Source organism: Sycon ciliatum, chromosome 5 (genome assembly GCF_964019385.1).
Source record: "Sycon ciliatum chromosome 5, ocSycCili1.1, whole genome shotgun sequence".
Classification (NCBI taxonomy): Eukaryota; Metazoa; Porifera; class Calcarea; order Leucosolenida; family Sycettidae; genus Sycon; species Sycon ciliatum.
Window position 1 is genome coordinate 23,069,433 of NC_088647.1, and position 19,864 is coordinate 23,089,296.

General features: G+C 47.1%; 1 protein-coding gene across 2 annotated transcripts in view; it reads right to left on the bottom strand.

Annotated features, from left to right (window-relative positions):
* Positions 1 to 1,656: 1,656 nt before the first annotated feature.
* The window catches only part of LOC135818079 (uncharacterized), a 33,034-nt gene continuing 14,826 nt past the window's right edge, over positions 1,657 to 19,864 (bottom strand). The window contains exons 6-15 of one of the 2 annotated variants that reach the window (XM_065331402.1): positions 18,953 to 19,104; positions 16,267 to 16,407; positions 15,399 to 15,575; positions 14,500 to 14,586; positions 13,067 to 13,361; positions 7,170 to 7,760; positions 5,659 to 5,757; positions 4,539 to 4,833; positions 3,459 to 3,497; positions 1,657 to 2,861 (exon numbers count right to left, since the gene is read on the bottom strand). In XM_065331402.1, the coding sequence (XP_065187474.1) occupies positions 3,482 to 3,497; positions 4,539 to 4,833; positions 5,659 to 5,757; positions 7,170 to 7,760; positions 13,067 to 13,361; positions 14,500 to 14,586; positions 15,399 to 15,575; positions 16,267 to 16,407; positions 18,953 to 19,104 (1,853 nt within the window). In that variant the 3' untranslated portion in view covers positions 1,657 to 2,861; positions 3,459 to 3,481. Of the gene's footprint in view, positions 2,865 to 3,458; positions 3,498 to 4,538; positions 4,834 to 5,658; positions 5,758 to 7,169; positions 7,761 to 13,066; positions 13,362 to 14,499; positions 14,587 to 15,398; positions 15,576 to 16,266; positions 16,408 to 18,952; positions 19,105 to 19,864 lie in introns of both variants that reach the window. The other variant, XM_065331400.1, reaches the window with a different exon arrangement.

Sequence of the window (19,864 nt, forward strand, 5' to 3'; positions counted from 1 at the left end):
ATATACCGGTTTATACACCAGTTTATACACCAGTTTATATACCAGTTTATATACCAGTTTATATTCTCGTCATCGAAGTACCTGTTATATGCAAAATACAAGTCTGGAGTGTTGTGTGGGGAGAGATGGGAGTTTGTATACAAGCTCAGTACAGTATAAGGCCGGATACAGGAGGACCCACGAGCTCACCACGTTCTCCCCGGGTCGATTTCTCTGAAAGTTTGCACATCGTGAAACACCTAGTACCGGTAGTATGAGAGGTGTTCAGGCCAATTTTCAAGGGATTACCCTGGTTGGATCGTTCCAAAATCCGACTTGCATTTCTCGCTCGCGGCCATTTCTTGCGCGATGGAAGCGCTCTGCCCTGGTGAGTAACCAGCGTCGCGCTTGGTAGAGAGTTGCTGCAATCAGCTCCCTGATGTCTTCGCTGCCATTGTCAGAAGCGATGGACCCTGAATTTGTTTGAGAGTCTCTGGATGCTACTTTTCCTCAGCCTAGTTTTCAGCCATTCCGTGCATCTTCTTCGCACGATTTATTTTGCAAAAAAATGAAAGGGTTCATGAGTTTTCTTGTCGGCCGCGCGTAGATATAGATGGGCCAGGCTGACCTGCGCAGATGGGCTGCGCAGTGCGTTCGCTGATATCCCTACCAAAAGCAAGCGGTCTCTTTTTAAAAGTCTTTGCGGCAAATCTCTATACTGTAAAAGCAGAAATTTTCGGTGGTGTAATATTATCGGTATTCGCCAAAATCGGCGGTTCGGTAGCGGGAAATTTTCGGTAAAACCGGTTCTCCAGGTAGGTGTACTAGTAGTACTACATGTATACAGTATCGGTTGTACCGAAAATTTCGGTGCGTTTTATTTCCGGTAAAAATTGTCGGCACCGAAGTTACCGAAAATAAAACACCACCAAAAATTTCTGCTTTTACAGTAATCTCAACCAAATTTTCTATTCGGCCTGGAGCCGTGATCAGGATTTTTTTAATTGCGACCAGTATCGCTGCATGGACTGTGTCTTGGCCTTGGGGGTTGACACATGTAATGGGGAAGTTGCCCTGGCTGCAGGGGTGCGAACCCGCCTCTGGCCTGGGCACCGGGAGTACAGCTACATGTACAGTACAGTGCTGGCAACTGAAATCCGACCCCCTGGATTTCAGTTGCCAGCACTGTACTGTAGCTACAGTGTGGCTCAATCGACTCAACTGTTCAGTGACGAATGACGATGACCCATACGCATACCCATAGTGAGCTGTGCCATGGTTTATTTTGCAGTCAGATGTGCGACCGCGAGGGGGGGGGGGGTGTTGACTTCTCGGTTCACAGTCAAGTGCTGTGCCGGAGTGTTCAACATCCTTCTCACGGGATATGAGCTGCCTGATAACAACTCCGTACTACTCGCTACCCATAACGTGTCCCGACATGTCAAAGCATGCGCGAAATGCTCTCACTCGATCCGCTTTCGGCATGCACCCAAACACAGTCTGATACAACCAAGGGACCAAGAGGCAAGACGTACAATCTGGGAAATTCTCATGGGTCCCAGGATGCCGTAAATCAGCCCAAAAGCAGGTCAAGCAAAGTCAGACAGGGAGTAGTAAAACAACAGAATTTTACTACTCCATGGTCAGACACAAGCACACACAAGATCAAGATCACCGTAAGGTCTGGGCACTGAGTCTGCCGGTCATTACTAGTACTAGTACTACATGAAGTAGTAATTCTTTAGCGTACAAGACAATGTCTGGTATCGAGGAGAAAGCATTAGAAAAAATACAAATCTGCCAGGAATTTAGGGACCATAGTGCGTGTGTGGGGTGGGGGGGGGGGGGGTGGAAGGGGAGCACATTCATCCTCCAACGTGTTGTGATCTTTAAAAAAAGAAAAAAACGGAGCTCAAAACAGCTGGGGAAAGCTAGCCTCTCTCTTACTAAACATGCGTGCACAGGCGCGGGCCGGGCAAACATACACACATACACACATACGCACACACACACACACACACACACACACACACACACACACACACACACACACACACACACACACACACACACACACACACGCATACACACACGCACACATACACATACACACGCACACACACACACTTAATATGCGTGTGTGCACGTACACACACCTTCCTTCCTTCTTCCACTGCCATGACTGGCTATGTCACGGGCCCCATACGGGGCAGACCAGGAGACGTGTAGTCCACCGGGCGGGGAACAACATACTCAGCGCGTGCGGGCAGCGCGAACAGCGTTACACTTGTGCCTCGCAATATCCTGTGGCCGACGAAAACTGCGCGCACAAGTGCCACAAATGAGGGGCTTCGCCACAGGCTCCATGCGGGGCTGGACAATAGCGTCGACAGCGTCACGGCAGGTGACCCACCATCCCTGTCGATCTTGGACGATGTCACCGAGCTGCTCCAGAGGAACGCCAACAGCCATCAAGTCGCACTTCGCGGGGTCCTTCCAGCGCTTACGGGGTCCATGCGGTGGACGTTTGGAGGGTAACGCGCCGTACAGTAGCTGACGAGGGATCCGATCTTGCATGCGGGACACGTTGCCAAGCCATCGAAGTCGGCGGACTCTGACTTTATCCGCGATCTCCTCCATATCGCCCCACATCCCGCGAACCTGGAGAGAGGAGATGTGCTCCTCGATCTGCCGGCCACGATTTATCTTCAGGATGGAGCGCACACACTGCAGGTGAAAGGACTCCAGGCGACGGACATCACGCTGCCTGACGGTCCAACTCTCAGATCCATAAAGAAGGACCGCCAGGACAGTCACTCCATACACAATGCGTTTCATGGCGATGCTGAAGTCATCACTGTCGAAAACCGACTCCGGCAGTGCTGCTGCGTACACACACACACACACATACACACACACACACACACACACACACACGCGCACGCACACACTCACACGGGCGTACACACATCAACGATGAAGCCAAATGTCCTAGAGGGCTATGAGAGAAGTGCAGATATCTAAGAATACAGAAAATAGAACACAGCATATTGATGCTCAGTTGAGTCTGCCAGTCTCAAACAGTGAAAGGTGACGACCTGAAAGAGGAAAGGTCCACCGGATCAAGTCTGCATGTCATCTCGGGAAAGGATCAAAGAATCAAGTGCGCTTGTACGTAAAAATTATTTCGGGTGTAGGTTTGCAATGTGACTCAGGTGAATGTAGTGACCAATGTTATTGCCATGGCAACTGCAGAATCACAGTTTCAAGTACACGCACAGTGTATTGGTGAGTGACTGTGAGGTTGCTACACAACCAGTCTTGGACTGCAAAGCAAACAGATGAATACCCATCACGGAATCGTAAAACGCCTCCTTCACAGGCGAGCATTGCAACTGGATAGATGAAACATAGCAGGGAATAAAGAGAATATCGTAACTGCAATTGCAGCAGCTAGGCACGGCGGTTGGCCGTCTAACCTTAGGTGAGTCCGCCATTGTATTCACTGCTGACACTCCCTGCAGAGAAATCAAAACAGAGCAATAGATTAATACAAAGAAACCGATCTACTGCGAACAGAAGCAGCTTACATTCACAGTTACGCTGTTAGGTAGGTCATCAACAAGTTAGTTAAGACAACAACCCATATTAAATGTATGTCCTTTGACTGTATATTAGTGTATATTGTTGCCACACTACAAATATGGTGAAAAGGAGAAGGACAAAATGTTCTGACTGATGAATAACTGTCCACCAACGTAACCAGATCATATACAGTCAGTGAGTGCGACAAAACGGCACAACACTGACAACGAGTACTGAGATGTTTAGCGATCTGACACTTAGCTCCAACACTTCTCCAAGGCGCAAACCAGCAACCTTCCAACTTGGAAGGCTCGGTTCGGAAAGGTCCAAGAGGGGAAGGAAAGCGCAACGAAGAAGAGCACGAGCCACGCCCCACGGCGAAAAAGAATGCCGAAAGCTACTGGATAATGACAAAACTAGTAAGACTATTGGACATACCGGCTTCACTACAACTCGACGACGCAAATCAACAGACCACCCAACTTGGGAGGCTAACGTTTATGTAATAAACATAGAAAGGGGAAGCTAAGCGACGGCAAATTGTGACAAACCGAAACGCCAACATCCTACTGAACAAAACGCCAACATTCTACTGAACTCCACTATCATGTAAACATGATGGACTAGTTATGTACAATGAAGAATAGAAGCCTTGCCTAAAACCAGATGTGGCAGCTCCAAAGATTTCTCGAAACTTCGCAGCATGAAGCCTCGTAGTGCACGTGTGAAGAAGGGTACTGAAACGGGTCACCATTATATCAGCTGGAACAGCCTGCAGTGTCCAGGCGTGCACGGTGCCCCATTCGTTTTTCTGCGGGTTCGTGCATTCGGTGTCAGTCGATAGTCTAGTACCAAGACTTGTACAGTTATCATAAATATATACATGAATCATGATAAGCGCCTGTTTTAGCCGGTCTATTCGAAAATATCCTGGATGAAAAAACTACAATAATTATTATGACATCTCTTCTTACATGTGTCCGTCAGGAATGAGTGACTTCATCAGTTCTACCTTGCCAGTGTTATTGGTGACGGCCTTGATTGCTTTGAATAGCTTCACGAATCCGTCGAGTTCCTCACCAAGAATCATCTCCAGCAACTCCGCGTTATGAGCTTGTCCTCCGTCCTTCTTCTTTATATCATTGAGTCGAGTCACCTGATCCATTGTTAACATTCCCAGTGCCTGTATTGCCTTTGCAAGTCCAGTTGCGTCCAGCTTCTTAATCCATGGCTGAAGCGTGGTGACAAACTTGTCCGATTCGAAAGGGTCTGCACGGGAGTAAAAAAAAAGAGAAAAGTTCTGTTTGGAGTTTGTCTGTATAATCGGTAAAAGCCGCCCCATACTCGAATGCATCAAAAACGACGCATTCCAACGTGAAACTAAGAAAAATGAAATCCCTGGAGCAGGACGTATTAGGATGCATTTTTCGTACCGTCGCTGCTCTTTAGCTTTGGAGATAAAGTGTCCTGGCTATCATGGTTAACCTCATTCTCTTCCTCCCGCAGAGACCTTTCCAGGAAGCCCATAAAATAATGTTGAACTTCATTTGGAGTTCGGACGCCGATTCTTTTCTTTACGTTGGAGCAACAGGAAGCCGTAGTTCTTGGCCTGCAACGATCGCTGAACCGTGTGTTGATGTGCAACATCTCAGAGCTCTTCTCTGCTCGGTGTCTGAGTGTGACCACAGTCCAGTTTGACAGTTCCTGGCGATCTGCTGAAGCTTTGATCGAGAATGCTATGTATATGTATACGTACTAGAACGCCTGCTTTATCGACCACACATTTTGTATCCGGGCTGTGTATTGTACACATGTGCATACCAGATTTGGCATGGGTAAAAAAATATCAGCAAAAAAATGAAAGCCGACCGACCGACTGGTATATTTCTGGCCATGTTACCCCAAACAAAAGACGTTTTCGGTGTGGCCAATTTAGTATTATTTGCTTTTTCGGGGCAGCATCAGTGGCCATGTAAATGAGGCACCAAATTGTTCAGAGCCTGGGCGTCATCTAGAATCCAGTACAGGATCAGCAGTGAAAATGTTAAAGATCCTTGCAACATTGCCATGTACAATGGGTTGTGAGGCACTCACCGAGCATGTCGGGACTAGTACTAGTAGCACATCCGTTAGAGAGTCTCGTCGCAGCAGATGCTTCGGAGATTGGCAGGCGGGGGGCTCCTTGGTCAGGCACTACACCAGTAAACACAAAACACCTTCCACGTTTGAGAAGACAAGACAATTGAAAATGGCACAAACATACAGTGCACTGTACTCCCTCCCGCAGAAGCACACATGCTTTAGCCACGTTAGAATATGAATGACAAGCATTCACTCATTTTCAGCTAGCACAGAGAGACTTTTACATAATTTACCAGCTGACACACTGACATTGACATGAACAACTGATGCCAAAGAAGTTCTACCCGAATGCCCATGCAGGTTTTGCCTAACCCGCGATAAGCACATGCGAATACGGCAATTAATGCTCCATTGTTCCAGTTTCTCTTTCTCGCAGAGCTATTCATGAAGTGAGCCATCAACCTGGATCACTTTGGGAACACATAATTCGCAATTCGCCCAGTTTTGCTCGTTGTGTAAATACGAGAACCGAAGTCTTTCTTTTGGCCCCACTTGAAAATCGACGTTCCATCATGGACTGGTACTGTTGTAACATACATTCAGACCTCTTATATCAAGATTGCGGGCCTTCCTCTCGGATCTCGACCGAGAGGAAGGCCCGCAACATCATGGATTTCTAACATTAAAAGTTGGACGGGTCTTCCCTTGCATGCTCTCTCTCATGCAGCACACGATAGAGTTGGATTCAGAGACATCATTCACAATTCTCTCGCTGATTAATGCCTCTACGATCACCTTGTGATTATGAGTTATACATACATACATACATACATATCAAGATTCCTCGGTGTCCGGAAGGCAGTTGCTAGTAACGATGCAAGGTATACATGGCGCAAAAGAACATAACCGGACCCTGCGATTTGCTTACGGGTGCATGGTTTGAGAACAAACACATTCAAATGTGTACGAAAAGCTTCGTCCGATCCGGTTTCCATGTGGCATGCAGAAGCCAGAACCGCGGAGTAGGGGGCGTAGCGCCCCACCCCCCCCCCCCTTACTCTGCTTGTGCCCTCCCTCCCCCCCCCCCGTGAAAAAGTGCCCCTGCTCATTTTCCGATTTTTGTGTTTTTCATGCCATTCAACGAAAATACAGTCGATAGTCAGTACTAGAGGGTTCATAAAGGCACATTTGTCTGGGGTGAAGTCAGGTGTTCGTCCTGTACTTTGCATTTGGCATTGCAAGACAGTTATTTTGAAAATAGAACAATGGGTTACGGGGTAACTGTTTCCCCCCCCCCCCCCCTGACTATTTTGACCTGGCTAGAACCCTGACACAGATGTGAGCCATTAATTGAGGTCTGGCTATACTACCAAATCCCTCTTTTGCATTGTGAATTGGGTGGAATGTGTTGGATGCGGTGGTCTGACCCCAGAAAGAGAATCTTACTCGCGGCTGAGCACATTTGACAAGCCCCAAATGCAGACACAATGCAGTTAAAATGCACATTTATGGCAGCGCCTTACTTGAAACCGCTTTACTCTTGTAAAGAAATCCAATAGTAATGGTCTGGTCCTGGCAGGCAAACTCCTCTTTCTTTCGAGCCTCTCCAGATGTGGCAGCGTGGGAATGTCCATTCGTTCCGAGTGCTTTTTGAGCGACTGGAACAGACTTACGGTGCAGACGGCACTTGACATCAACACGTGGACCGACCCTGGCGCGGCAAGACGCGGCACTTTCTGAGTGAAAGGTAACAAATGCTTCGCTGTTGCATTGCTGTTTATCAATTTCCTTTCGCTGCTCTGCCCAGCCAGGACCGCTCCTGATCCAGAACGTGTAGGACAGATGATCGCGTGTGCGGCTTATCAGGCGTTTGTCCAATGCGTGCGCTACAACATGCATGTCACGCAGCGGCTCACAATCAAAGGGCGGGACTTTAAGCGGCTCGCGAAATTTCCAACAGCGAGGACGGACCATCACAGATAAGTAGGCATAGTTATAGTCTGTCTCCACGTCTTTCTCCGCATAAACCCAAAGCCAGCACACCGCCTGATCATCCATATCTGCGAGTCTCTTGCGTTCCGCTTCACTCATTGCAGAAATGCTCGTCCAAATTTCTGCAATAAACGGGGAGAGAGTAGGAACACAAGATGATAGACAGCCAGATAGGTAGATAGATAGACAAACAGACAGGCAGGCAGGCAGGCAGGCAGGCAGGCAGGCAGGCAGGCAGGCAGGCAGGCAGGCAGGCAGGCAGGCAGGCAGGCAGGCAGGCAGGATGCTGAATATTCATTGCACACATACATCGTATACATACGTTGCACCAATTTGGAGTACATATTGTATATTGGTGTATAGACCCGGTTTGAATCGGAATGTTGGACTTTTTATTGGCTGAGGTCCTTCAGTAGATATGTTTCAACAAATTTCTAACCGAAAAGGAATTTTGAAAATGTTGACCCTAAGGGCTGTTTTCGCTGGTTAAGGCCCAGATAAGATTGATAGAGACAGACAGATAGACAGACAGACAGACAGACAGACAGACAGACAGACAGACAGACAGACAGACAGACACGTCATATTCCCGCGCTATACCTTTATATTTTGAAAATTTATACCGAAAATTAAAACTTCCCGCGGAAAATCGATGTTTCTCGAATCAAATTTGTACGTGAATAATCTTTTTGCACTCGATGACGAAAATCTCCATACGAAACATGGTTCGTATGAAGGCCAGTCCACACGGATTCTCCGTGCCGAAAAATCGTATAGAGCACGCCTCGAAAAATCCGTAGCGTTCATACGGATTTTGGTACGGAAAATCGTACCCCGGAACCTCCCTAATACAGTCGTCGCCAAAAAAATCCGGCCAATGCCAAGGATACACGTACATGTACATACTATAGGTATGGTAGGTACGCGGTACTTCATCGCGGGTTCATGTACTGGAGTGGCACCATACGTGCACTAGTCTACTAAGGCCACTGCATGCCGCTGGACAGCACTGAACAGTCTGCGCCGCACTCTGCCTGCTGCAGTCGGGTTGAGCGCTGCGCTGAGTCTGAGTGAGTGTAGAAGGCCAAGGCGACGGTTTCAAATAGGACACAGCGGTAGGTTGCAAACCGGAACGGACTCAATATTCACATTCTCTCTTGGTATTTTGATTAGAAAACATATGTCACAGTGAGACTACGTTGTGTTATACTCCGAGCCAAAATGTCATGGCTCTGCGATGACCAGAAGCGCCATACCAAGCAGGTGAGTTTTGACCTGCTGCTTCGCACTGCGACTTGAGTTTTACGACTTTCGAAAAATCAACTTCTTGTCCCAGGTAAACAGCGGCTCACCTCTCGCCAATTAAGCACCGCATACCGATCAAAACTAATGGAAGCACACGCAAGGCTTATTGTTACTCTGTACTGGCCGTCGTGGAGCGATAGCAATTACCTAATTTCAGACTAAGAGTGAATTTGATGTGCACTCAAAAACCTTTCCGGTTTGGAGCCACCTCTGATTCGAAGCGAAAAATTGGGCAACTTGGAGGCAATGGGTCACCACAAAGGAGTGGCTCAGTTCAATCGACTCTGACATCAGATCAAACTTCAACATGCCAGTTTCCTTCCACAAACATATTTCGAGTGAACAATCAACGCTGATGATCGGTTTGGGCCTATACAAATTTGGCTGTCAAGGCGTTCCGGTATCGAACCGTCGCCTCTACATGGTGTATGCCGCTATGCGGGCCTAGCGCCTATCCTGTCAACAATGTCAATGAAGTAACTGCACTACATGTAGACCCGTACCCGGTCTAGTACCACTACCACGATGATACAGTGCATGCGGCCCAGTACAGCTACCGGTAGCTAGCATTGCATTTGGCCGGATTTTTTTGGCGACGACTGTACTAATACTGTTGTGGACATGGGAATCCGGTCGCACGTCTAGTGATCCCAGGGCGCTGGCCACAGGGCCTGCTCTAGACATTCAACACAGCCCGATCAGAGTGTACCTGGCGCATGCAGGCCAGCCGGGTCAAGCTGGGTCAGATCATCCGGCAGAAAAACAACCAAAAAGCCTGCTCAAAACTTGCAACTGTGTCAAAAGCTATAGCCAAAGTAACACATTAGTTACGTTTTTGACTGCCTGCCCCAGTTGACCCTACTCCCTAGCCGAGTTTCTGTCGCTTGTAGACTGTAGTGTGTAGACGGTTGCGCTAGATTTGCAACAGATGGGGTCCGCGAGTCGTAAAATACCGGTATTTTAGGAGTCCATTGTCAGTTTGAGACATTTTTCAGCCGGGTCAGACTGGACCCTGTGTTATCTGTTCAGCCAGGTCGTGCAGTTCCCCAGCCGGGCGCGTGACCCGGCTGACCCGGCTCTCCAGCAGGCCCTGGGCCATGCAGCCGTGGATAAGCGGTATACACATGCATTTATGCGCTGCAGCGCGCTGGTCGCATCGGATCAATACGTGCACTGCACGTGCACTGCACGCAGCGTTCAGTACGCCCTGAGGGCGCCGGCCTCTGTCAATCGACCGGATTTCCATGTCCACGACAGTAGAACGATTTCGGCAAGGGGTGTGTGTGGTCATGTGCTCTCAGTAATACAGTACTGTCGAGGGCAGGAAAACGGCTACGCTAGGATTTCACCATTCTTTTAAGAACGGTCTAGGCTGGATTTTTTAAAGATGAAAACTATATTGTACACTTTAAAACAGAGAGGTTCCAGGCTGTCCAAGAGAGTGCTCAATACCGAGTGGTAGAGCTGGTTCAAACAATAGGAGGACAGAGGAAGTGTTTTTACTCAGAGTTTCACGCACTAAGCGATCATCAGAAAACACTTTATCTCTCCTCTATATCGCTTATGCTTGGTAAAATGGCGGGATTATGCTTTCCATTATGTCCAAATTATGCCAGTGATTATGCTACATTATGCTGGAATTATGGCAATGATGGTGCCCTTGTACTCTTGCTGCACTTTGCAACGTTACAACGACTCTGGCCCTATGACAGCACGGCTTATAAGAGGTAACATTTACCTAGTTATTTCCTGTAACATGCATAAATATGCCTGGAGCATTAATCTTCCGCCAGAATCGTAAGGTTATGCCGACCGTCTGGTCTCAGAAGTCCTTTTATGCCAGGGCATAACTTTTGGACAACATCTGAAGATTACGTCAGAAATTATGCCAGCACAATCCGCCTAGGGCTACTCAGCACGATACATCGCACAGGGCAAGATCATTTCACTGAAGATATCACTGGGATTCACTGTGGATCACCATGATTGTGGAAGGACCCGGACACAGCTGTGTGAAAACCCGTGTTGATGTTGAAAACCCGTGTTGATTTTTATAAAACGTTGCACGAGAAGTGGGTAAAATACCCGTTTCCGGAACAAATTGGAGCAGAATATCGAGTTTCTAGATGGTAGTGCAAGGCTCAGCAAAATATCGATGACTTTGCAGCAAGATATCGAGGCGAGCGGAGCAGAATCTGTCTGGGCCGATACTAGCACAGTGGAGATTGGACATAAGGACACTCCTTCGGGAGAAAACAAAATGTCGCTATATTCGATCGGTCACTAAACCTGATATTGCTGACCCACTCAAGTTGCGTGGGTTGTTGCTTTGCTGCTTCGAATTGTAGTTAGACTGCATTGTCATGTTATTAACTGGTCTCGTCATCGTCCTGTAACAGTCGGCATTCTTTGTTGCCGTGGGACTTAGCTTGTGCACATTTTCGCTATGTCTGTCATGCCCTGAGTCAGACTCGTTGCGAAAACGACTATGCACTGAGCTTTCAGCAAGTCAGAAGCTGGATTCCAAAATATTCTGGAGTTCTGTAAGAACCATGACTTGTCCTGAGAGGGATCTGGCACTTTCGTTAGTTGAGCAATCATGGCTTAAAACTCCTGGCAGAGGCCACCAAGCGGTGTTGTACGACGGCACCTTCAGTATAGTCAGCACCGCTGTACTCACTAAACCTTTTTGAGCTTTAGGCGAAAACCCTTTTTCATGCCGTACCTGTATGACGTAAAGAGTTCACAGTAGAGAGGTTCCGGAGTATGATTTTTCATGCCAAAATCCGTAGAGGCGCTACGGATTTTTTATACGCCGTTTTTGAGCAGTGAAATGTTCCGGAGTACGGAACTTAGGTGTTTGCCGTCTTTGCTTTGGTTACGATCGCAAACACGTCACATCCCGCGCTATGCCACTATATTTTGAAAAATTGTACCGAAATCAAAACTTCCCGCTGAAAATCGATGTTTCTCGTACCAAATTTGTACGCGAAAAATCTTTCTGCACCCGATGACGCAAAATCTCCATACCAAACATGGTTCGTATGAAAACCAGTCCACACAGATTCTCCGTGCCGAAAAATCGTATGGGGCACGCCTTGAAAAAATCCTTAGCACCCATACGGATTTTGGCACGGAAAATCGAACCCCGGAACCTCTCTAATGTCATGTTGTGAATGCCGTACCCTTTTGGAGGGAAAGCGGCTCTGCCGTCTGTGCACGTTTGGGAGAAGAGCCCATATTGGGCGAAGCTACAACGAAGCCGCAAGAGCATCACAGCTACCCGCCTTCTGCAATGCAACCCAGCCCACTGGACCAAGACCAGCACAATGGAGATGATTGATATCCACATTTGGTTGGGCGCCGGCGGGTATTGTTCGTTGTACTATTTATCTCATTTGGCTCATTGCATCACTATTTGAAAAAATCCTTAGCACCCATACGGATTTTGGCACGGAAAATCGAACCCCGGAACCTCTCTAATGTCATGTTGTGAATGCCGTACCCTTTTGGAGGGAAAGCGGCTCTGCCGTCTGTGCACGTTTGGGAGAAGAGCCCATATTGGGCGAAGCTACAACGAAGCCGCAAGAGCATCACAGCTACCCGCCTTCTGCAATGCAACCCAGCCCACTGGACCAAGACCAGCACAATGGAGATGATTGATATCCACATTTGGTTGGGCGCCGGCGGGTATTGTTCGTTGTACTATTTATCTCATTTGGCTCATTGCATCACTATTTGAAATGAGCAATATTACATGCCCATTTTTGTTACCTACTTGATCACATCATGTGTTGTATACGAAGTATAAGGGGCCTTTCTGGTAGCCTTCATCCTCGATTTCTGGCAGTTCATTCTCTCATTCTTGGAGCGGCAACACTCTCTCTTTCTGTGGGTCTCTGACTCTTCACACTTGATCTCTCGATCAAACGTGCGTTGTTTCCGATAAACATTGTATGAAGTGGAATTGGAAACCTGTTGCTCTGTCTGAACTGGCTACTCGCAACTAGCTAACTTGGGTGGCGACTATATCGGTCGTCTACCTGTGTAGCCACTAGACTGATCAATCTTTATCACAAACCAGGCCACGACATGTCCATTGAAAACAATAGTCAAGACTCACCATCATGGCAGAAGTGCTTCTTGCTGTAGCAGATCTTCTTCTGTTGATAGTCCACAGTGATACCTGAATATGGGCATTCGTCTTCTTCAGGTCTGTCCAAGGTGGCATTCCGGTCAACCTGCTTGGCCGGTATTTCGTAAGGTTCGCCGTCAGGTAACTTGGTCACTGTCCAAGTTGAGTTGCCTACATGAACCACGGTGCAGCACTTACGCGACGTGGGTAGCTGTGTACTTTCACCAGAACCACTATCTTCAGCTGACTCTGACGTTTTGCCAGGAAAATGAACAAGATAGATCTATCAAATGAAAGCACAATACAACAGAGTATGTTGTAGGCAACATGAACAAGCACAAATGTGCCAACACATGTACGTATGTGCATACACATGCACACACACAAACGGTCTCTCTCAAACACACACACATGCGCATGTGAACGCAAATACACCCATACACACATGTCCTCAAAACCACTGTAATGAAACATACAGACACACAGACACACACACACACACACACAGACACACACACACACACACACACACACACACACACACCATGTACCATGTACCATGTAAACGCCTGTCGCAAGAGTAGCACGCAAATCTGCAAATGCACTGGATGTGCACCCACAGATGTTCTCTTATAGCAACGATAGCGAACAAGATCTGAATGAGGCAGATCGAGACTTGCGCCAGATAATTGTCTAATCCACACAACTGGTGAAGCCGTGTAAATCGACCACCAATGCACACCTGGTCTACACCACACGGAGTACATCGGCATAAAACGGATAAGATAGTTACCTATGCACACCCTACACTTGCTGGGGTAACCAGTATAGACAGCACGCTGCTTTGTTTGAATTGTTGCTGTACGTTAATCATGAGCTACGAATCAAACGAAAGTGTCTCTGAGTGTGGAACCGTGCTGCCAAGGTGTGATGGAGTGGCTTTCGAAGTGTTCGTGTTGTCCGTGACCTCTGCGAGGTCGGTCCCCTTTTGGAACATGTGCTCTGTGTGCACTGGGTCCGCACGGGCGGTGTGCGGACTGCGCAGGTTGCGACGTTCTCTTGTGCCTACCGAGCACTGAACAATACGAATAGACAGATTATCAGCTCTACAGAGAGACTGGGACGATGAAAATCTGTTACTGGTAAGTGAAATGGCAATGCTCTCAGTAACCAATGTCAACATTGCGTGTACTACAAACAAAGCATGCTGGTCACACATGTATCATATTTTCCGGAGTATAAGCCGTACTTTGAACACCAGCAATTCACCAGCAATTAGTCGGTGTGCCTTATACTACCATGGTCAAATTAACGCAGATAAGCTAGGTAGATGTTTGCATTTAGCGACCAAAAATTTGGGTGCGGCCTATACTCCGGAAAATACGGTAGTAAACGTAGTAACACTAAAAGGGTTAACCTACCTGATCAGTCTCAGCAATATGAGGTACATCAATTTCCACCTGCACTGGTCTTCGAAATTTAGCTTCATGCGATCCAAACGCCATCACCTGAGCATATCAACAGAATTGAAATGAAGACATCGTACCAAACAAAAATATTCCGTGTCAAGATCTAAGACCATAAACACAAACAACATACTTTCTAAGTGCAACTAGTGCACCATGGCAAAGATCATTTGCTCACACTTGTGAACACAGAACATCGACGGCGTTCAACCGGAAGTTCCAGCAGCTCACGTTGCTGCTGTTGCTGAATAACACATCAGTGCATCATCAGTGTTTTTCAATTCCTGATCAATCAAGTTTTCTTTTTAGAGGCTTCTCTGACAACATTTACATCAAGGACTCGGCTGAAACTCGGCCTAAACTTCAATTCGGAAAAAAATATAATATACTGCACAGCAGGGAATTTTTCGGGCGGAATTTATTTTCGTACGATTGGGAACACGGCAGCTGGATGGAAGCTGGATTTGGCGCACATGATTCTGCAGGCGCTACCAAGAGCGCAAACGCCTCTGTGGCGGGTGAAAACGTCTACCTGAGCGTTCCAAGTGCCTGGCGGACAAACTAGGAGGGCAGCGACGACAAATTATAGTGAAGCAACCAAGAAGAAGGCGCTTTCCAAGCGATAGCGCAAGAAGACTTTTCACTTAGATCACGGGTGACTAAAAAAACGACATCGGTTCGGTTTTCCGCAAATATTGGCATTTTGAAAATCGCTGGGACCCCGGTTCTTGCTGTCGATACCTAATTTTACATCACACGTCCGAACTTATGCAAACAGAGACAATAAAAACAATCACACTGAAATTGTTGATGCGTGTGCTCTCTTTGATGAATTAAGCTCAGCTCACACTTACACTATGTAGCGTAACTCCATCACCATGTTCGCTTGGTAGCGTGCCTTGGAACATCATGTGGACAGGTGGTGATATGTGCAGGGTTTCATTCACTGTCCCGGCAAGAAACTCAACTTTTCCTCCTTCCATGAAAAGCACTGTACCTTCACGGCGAATGGGTATCTGCTCCGTATCAGTCTTGGGACAAAAAAAGAGAAACCGTTCACAGATACTAGGCACACTCTTCCCTCAAACTGATAGGACAGCTCCTATCCAGCACACATAATACATGTATCCAACTACGCTGAATTCTAGGCGCTGAGAACAGGTATTAGGCACAAAGCCTAGATTCTGGAGTGCAATAATTCATAAGATGCATGGAACTTATGTAAACTTATGAATATTCGCTCCTGCTCTTGTAGCAGTTGAGCACACTTGCGTGGAGTGGTGCCTTTGCTGTTTGTGTTATGCAGAGCTCACTGACTTGTCAGTTAGAGCACTTTGGCAAGGTACGTTCGGGTCTGGTTTACATCTGGCTTTGGAAAATTTATTTTTCATTGCTACCAGGTTCGGCCTCATTTCCTCTGTGCTGCGCTGATGAGTCCACAAAGGACGAAACAGTTCTGTCTGCAGATTGAGTAAACTTATGAATATAAATGTATAGTGTATACCATAGTGTATCTAGCCGGGGATGTTTCAGCAGCCAACAACATCTACATGTGAATCGCACCAGCACCAGCAAAAAAACACGAACAGAAGAGAAGAAAATGAAAAGGGGAAAGGGAAAATCAAGGCACCACGCTCGCACCATAACTTATTACTTAGAATCAGTCTGCCAGTAGCTATTCTCATGCTGGAAGGAGAGAATACTAGACGTCTTCAAACTCACCTCCGACACATATCGGTATTCAGGGATCTCATCAGGAGCTACATATTCAACCTGGACATCGGCTGAGGCCAGGGAGATTTCTTCAAGCTTGTCCACTGCCGCCGCGAGATCAGAATCATTTGGGCTATCACAGGACAGAGCCTGGCGGCACAGAGAACAACCCAAGGAAGAAGAAACCCACTAAAGACATACATCAATCATCTCACGCCCAGGTCCTGCCTTTCGGGGGGGGGGGGGGGGCAGGGGGAGGCGCGGGCAACATATTCATATACAGTCGTCCCTCTCTAATCCGGCACCTTTTGCAACGGTATTTTTTTTGCTGGATAAACAAGGGTGCTGGATTATCAAATCCTGCCCTCCAACCCGGCCCACCTATTAACATACATGTTTGTGTCGTACGTCAAAACGTAGGGATTTTCTGTGTCAATTCAAAGTACTTTGTGGAATGCATGTCTACAGCATACACTTGGGAATATCCTATGCACTGGCTTAAGATATTCCCAAGTGTATGTTACATGTGTTGTGTATGTTACAATGCTCCCTGACGGTATGCGATGTACAACTGCTGGATTAGAAAATCGAATTATGTACAGTTTGAGTGATTTGTTGCAGAAAATCGCTGCTGGTGGCGGAATTCAAGTGCCTGATTAAAGCGTAGAAAAGAACTTAAAAAATCCGTTTTGCCAGAAAGTGTGCTGGTTTGCAAGGGTGCTGGATAAACAAGTGCCGGATTAGAGAGGGACGACTGTAATTCATCAGGAACGAAGCGACTGATTCCATACGTCGACTGACCAGCCGATAATGTTGTGTCGATAGATGAAAACCTTTACCAACTCGCGCAATTGTTAAAAAAATTCCTGTTTAAATACCCAGGGGTACATGTAGTTCATACACTTCAAGAGTCTGAGTCCTGCCAGATCAGGCCATGCACTGTGAAGCAGACTTAATACATGAATCCATTTCGCTTTCACATACAGTCGAGTACAAGAATCGTGAAAAATGCGTACGATGCGGGCCTGTTTGAACAATGAAACCTACAATGCGCTTCTGTGGCTGGTGTATGGGTGGGCGAATAAGTATGTGCAGGTATAATGAGCTGGGTTTGTGTGTCATGCATGAGGGCAATGCGATGGTCAGCTCGTTCCTAATTTCTTGATTCTATTTGGCTTAAGCGAAGGCTAGCCAACGTTGCTTGGTGATGTCAACATGAAAAAGCTGACAATAAATATAAATCGGTCACTAGCGTTGAATCAAGTGGTTGAGAAATTTAGGCCAGCTGTTTCATCCCTAATCAAAATCAAGTTAGTATTAGCTGAGTTCCGATAGCTTCATATTTTTTAACATAATAATATGGTCTGTAGAAAATTTGCACCAATGTGTGACATACACTCAGAACGCGAGTACCATAAAGTCCGCTGTAAATGCCCACCGTCCCTGTGCAACATGTACAGGCCTGGACGGACTGACACCATGAACTGTGACCGGTATAGTATACGATTAACTTGAAAGTGCATCTAACACTGTAGCACTAAGGGTGCTTTTCAATGGTTAACTATGTCCAGTCTACTGGCTTTCAAAATATCTTCCTCGCAATAGCTACACAGTAAACAATGCACAAAATACTTCAACATCTGAAGAACTCCAAGCCATCATTTGTTTCTCACCCACGCAACACAGAAAGACTATGGTTGTCTCGAGCACTTAAGTGTTGTGAACAAGCAAGCAGTGAATCCAAAGCTGTCGCTTCTGCCGACGCTCTTTTCACCTTTCCTATCACGTCGTTCTCCCTGCTCTCCTTGCGACTGCCAACGGACAAATCGCTGATGCTCCGTAGAACCATCCCATCTTTGGTGAATCACCACGGTATTCACAGTTCACGGCTTGCGACTTCACAGCACTGCAAGTGAATTCCATGTCGTAGATTCTACGCCGTTTTTGACCTGACGAATGAGCTGATTCAAAGACAAGTCGTTTATCGGACGAAAAGAAATCTCGACTGTAGTCATACTGTACTTTCTTGGATGCAGGTCAATGACAATTGCTTGAGCAGGACTTTCTGGTAAGACATAGGCAGTTTGCAGGCGTGCAGTTGTTCTCGTACTCATTCAGCTTTTATGGCAAATGTCTTGATACAACTTTTAAAATTTACCTGAGAAAGACAACAAAATGGCCTCCCTCGTCAAGATAGTGAGAACCAGCTTGGGTAGGCGTATATGGGTGTTTGCAGCGGACTTTACGGTATAAAAAATAAGCCCTCTGTGGACTCCTTTCATTCTCAGGGACTTCATTCAAATCCTTAGCTGTGAAAGGGTTTTTAACAAAACAAATTTCCTACACTTAAGCTGTGTTCACAACCGGCGTGCGGACATGGTACGCTTGCAGTTCATGTGTGGCCAAATGGGCGTTCAGGCTTTCACAAAAACCAGCAATTTGAGTAATATTCAGGGCATGTGACACCTTTGAGTACTAATCTGTTGACCCCGCAAGTCAAAGTGACTGGTATGTACGATGGTACGTGCCGGATACACGCTGAAATTACAACATGTTGGAGTTTCAATTTCGGGTCATTTCCATATGCATAACACCCCAAAAGCCAGCAACAGCATGCACAAACGCGTGCACGCACCAGTTGTGAACACAGCTTCAGAGAGTATATTTATGTGCCACTGGCCTGGGTGGACAGTACCTCGGAACGTGGTGAGCGTACTTCTGTTTGATTTGACGAAACAAGCGAACCGGATTGAACTGCGAATGCCGCGTTGCAGGCAATGATACTGGGAGACACAACCAAGTCCTGTACGTCATCGCTGTAATCAATCTCAGCTGACAAAACTGCTCCTACAAAGTGCACAGACAGACAAACAGACACACGTAGACACACATAAGTGCGCACAAAGAAACACGCATAGCGACAGACGGAGAAAAGATCCCACAAACTCACGCACGAAAGACTTTGAACAACAAAAGTAGGGATATCAGCGAACGCACTGCGCAGCCCATCTGCGCAGGTCAGCCTGGCCCATCTACGCGCGGCCGACAAGAAAACTCATGAACCCTTTCATTTTTTTGCAAAATAAATCGTGTGAAGAAGATGCACGGAATGGCTGAAAACTACGCTGAGGAATAGTAGCATCCAGAGACTCTCAAACAAATTCACGGTCCATCGCTTCTGACAATGGCAGGGAAGACATCAGGGAGCTGATTGCAGCAACTCTCTACCAAGCGCGATGCTGGTTACTCACCAGGGCAGGGCGCTTCCATCGCGCAAGAAATGGCCGCGGGCGAGAAATGCAAGTCCGATTTTGGAACGATCCAACCAGGGAAATCTCTTGAAAATTGGCCTGAACACCTCTCATGCTGGTGTTTCACGATGTGCAAACTTTCAGAGAAATCGACGGGGGAGAACGTGGTGAGTACGTGGGTCCTCCGTATCGCGTATGATTTGAATGGTCGCGGGGACAGAAGAACAGTAATTTTACGACTCCCAGCGGTGCAAACAGACCGCGGCCATGTTTTCTCTGTCGGCCGCGATCACGTTCACAAAATCGATGACGCAATGCATGCGCAGAGGCCTGCGCAGTGCGTTCGCTGACATCCC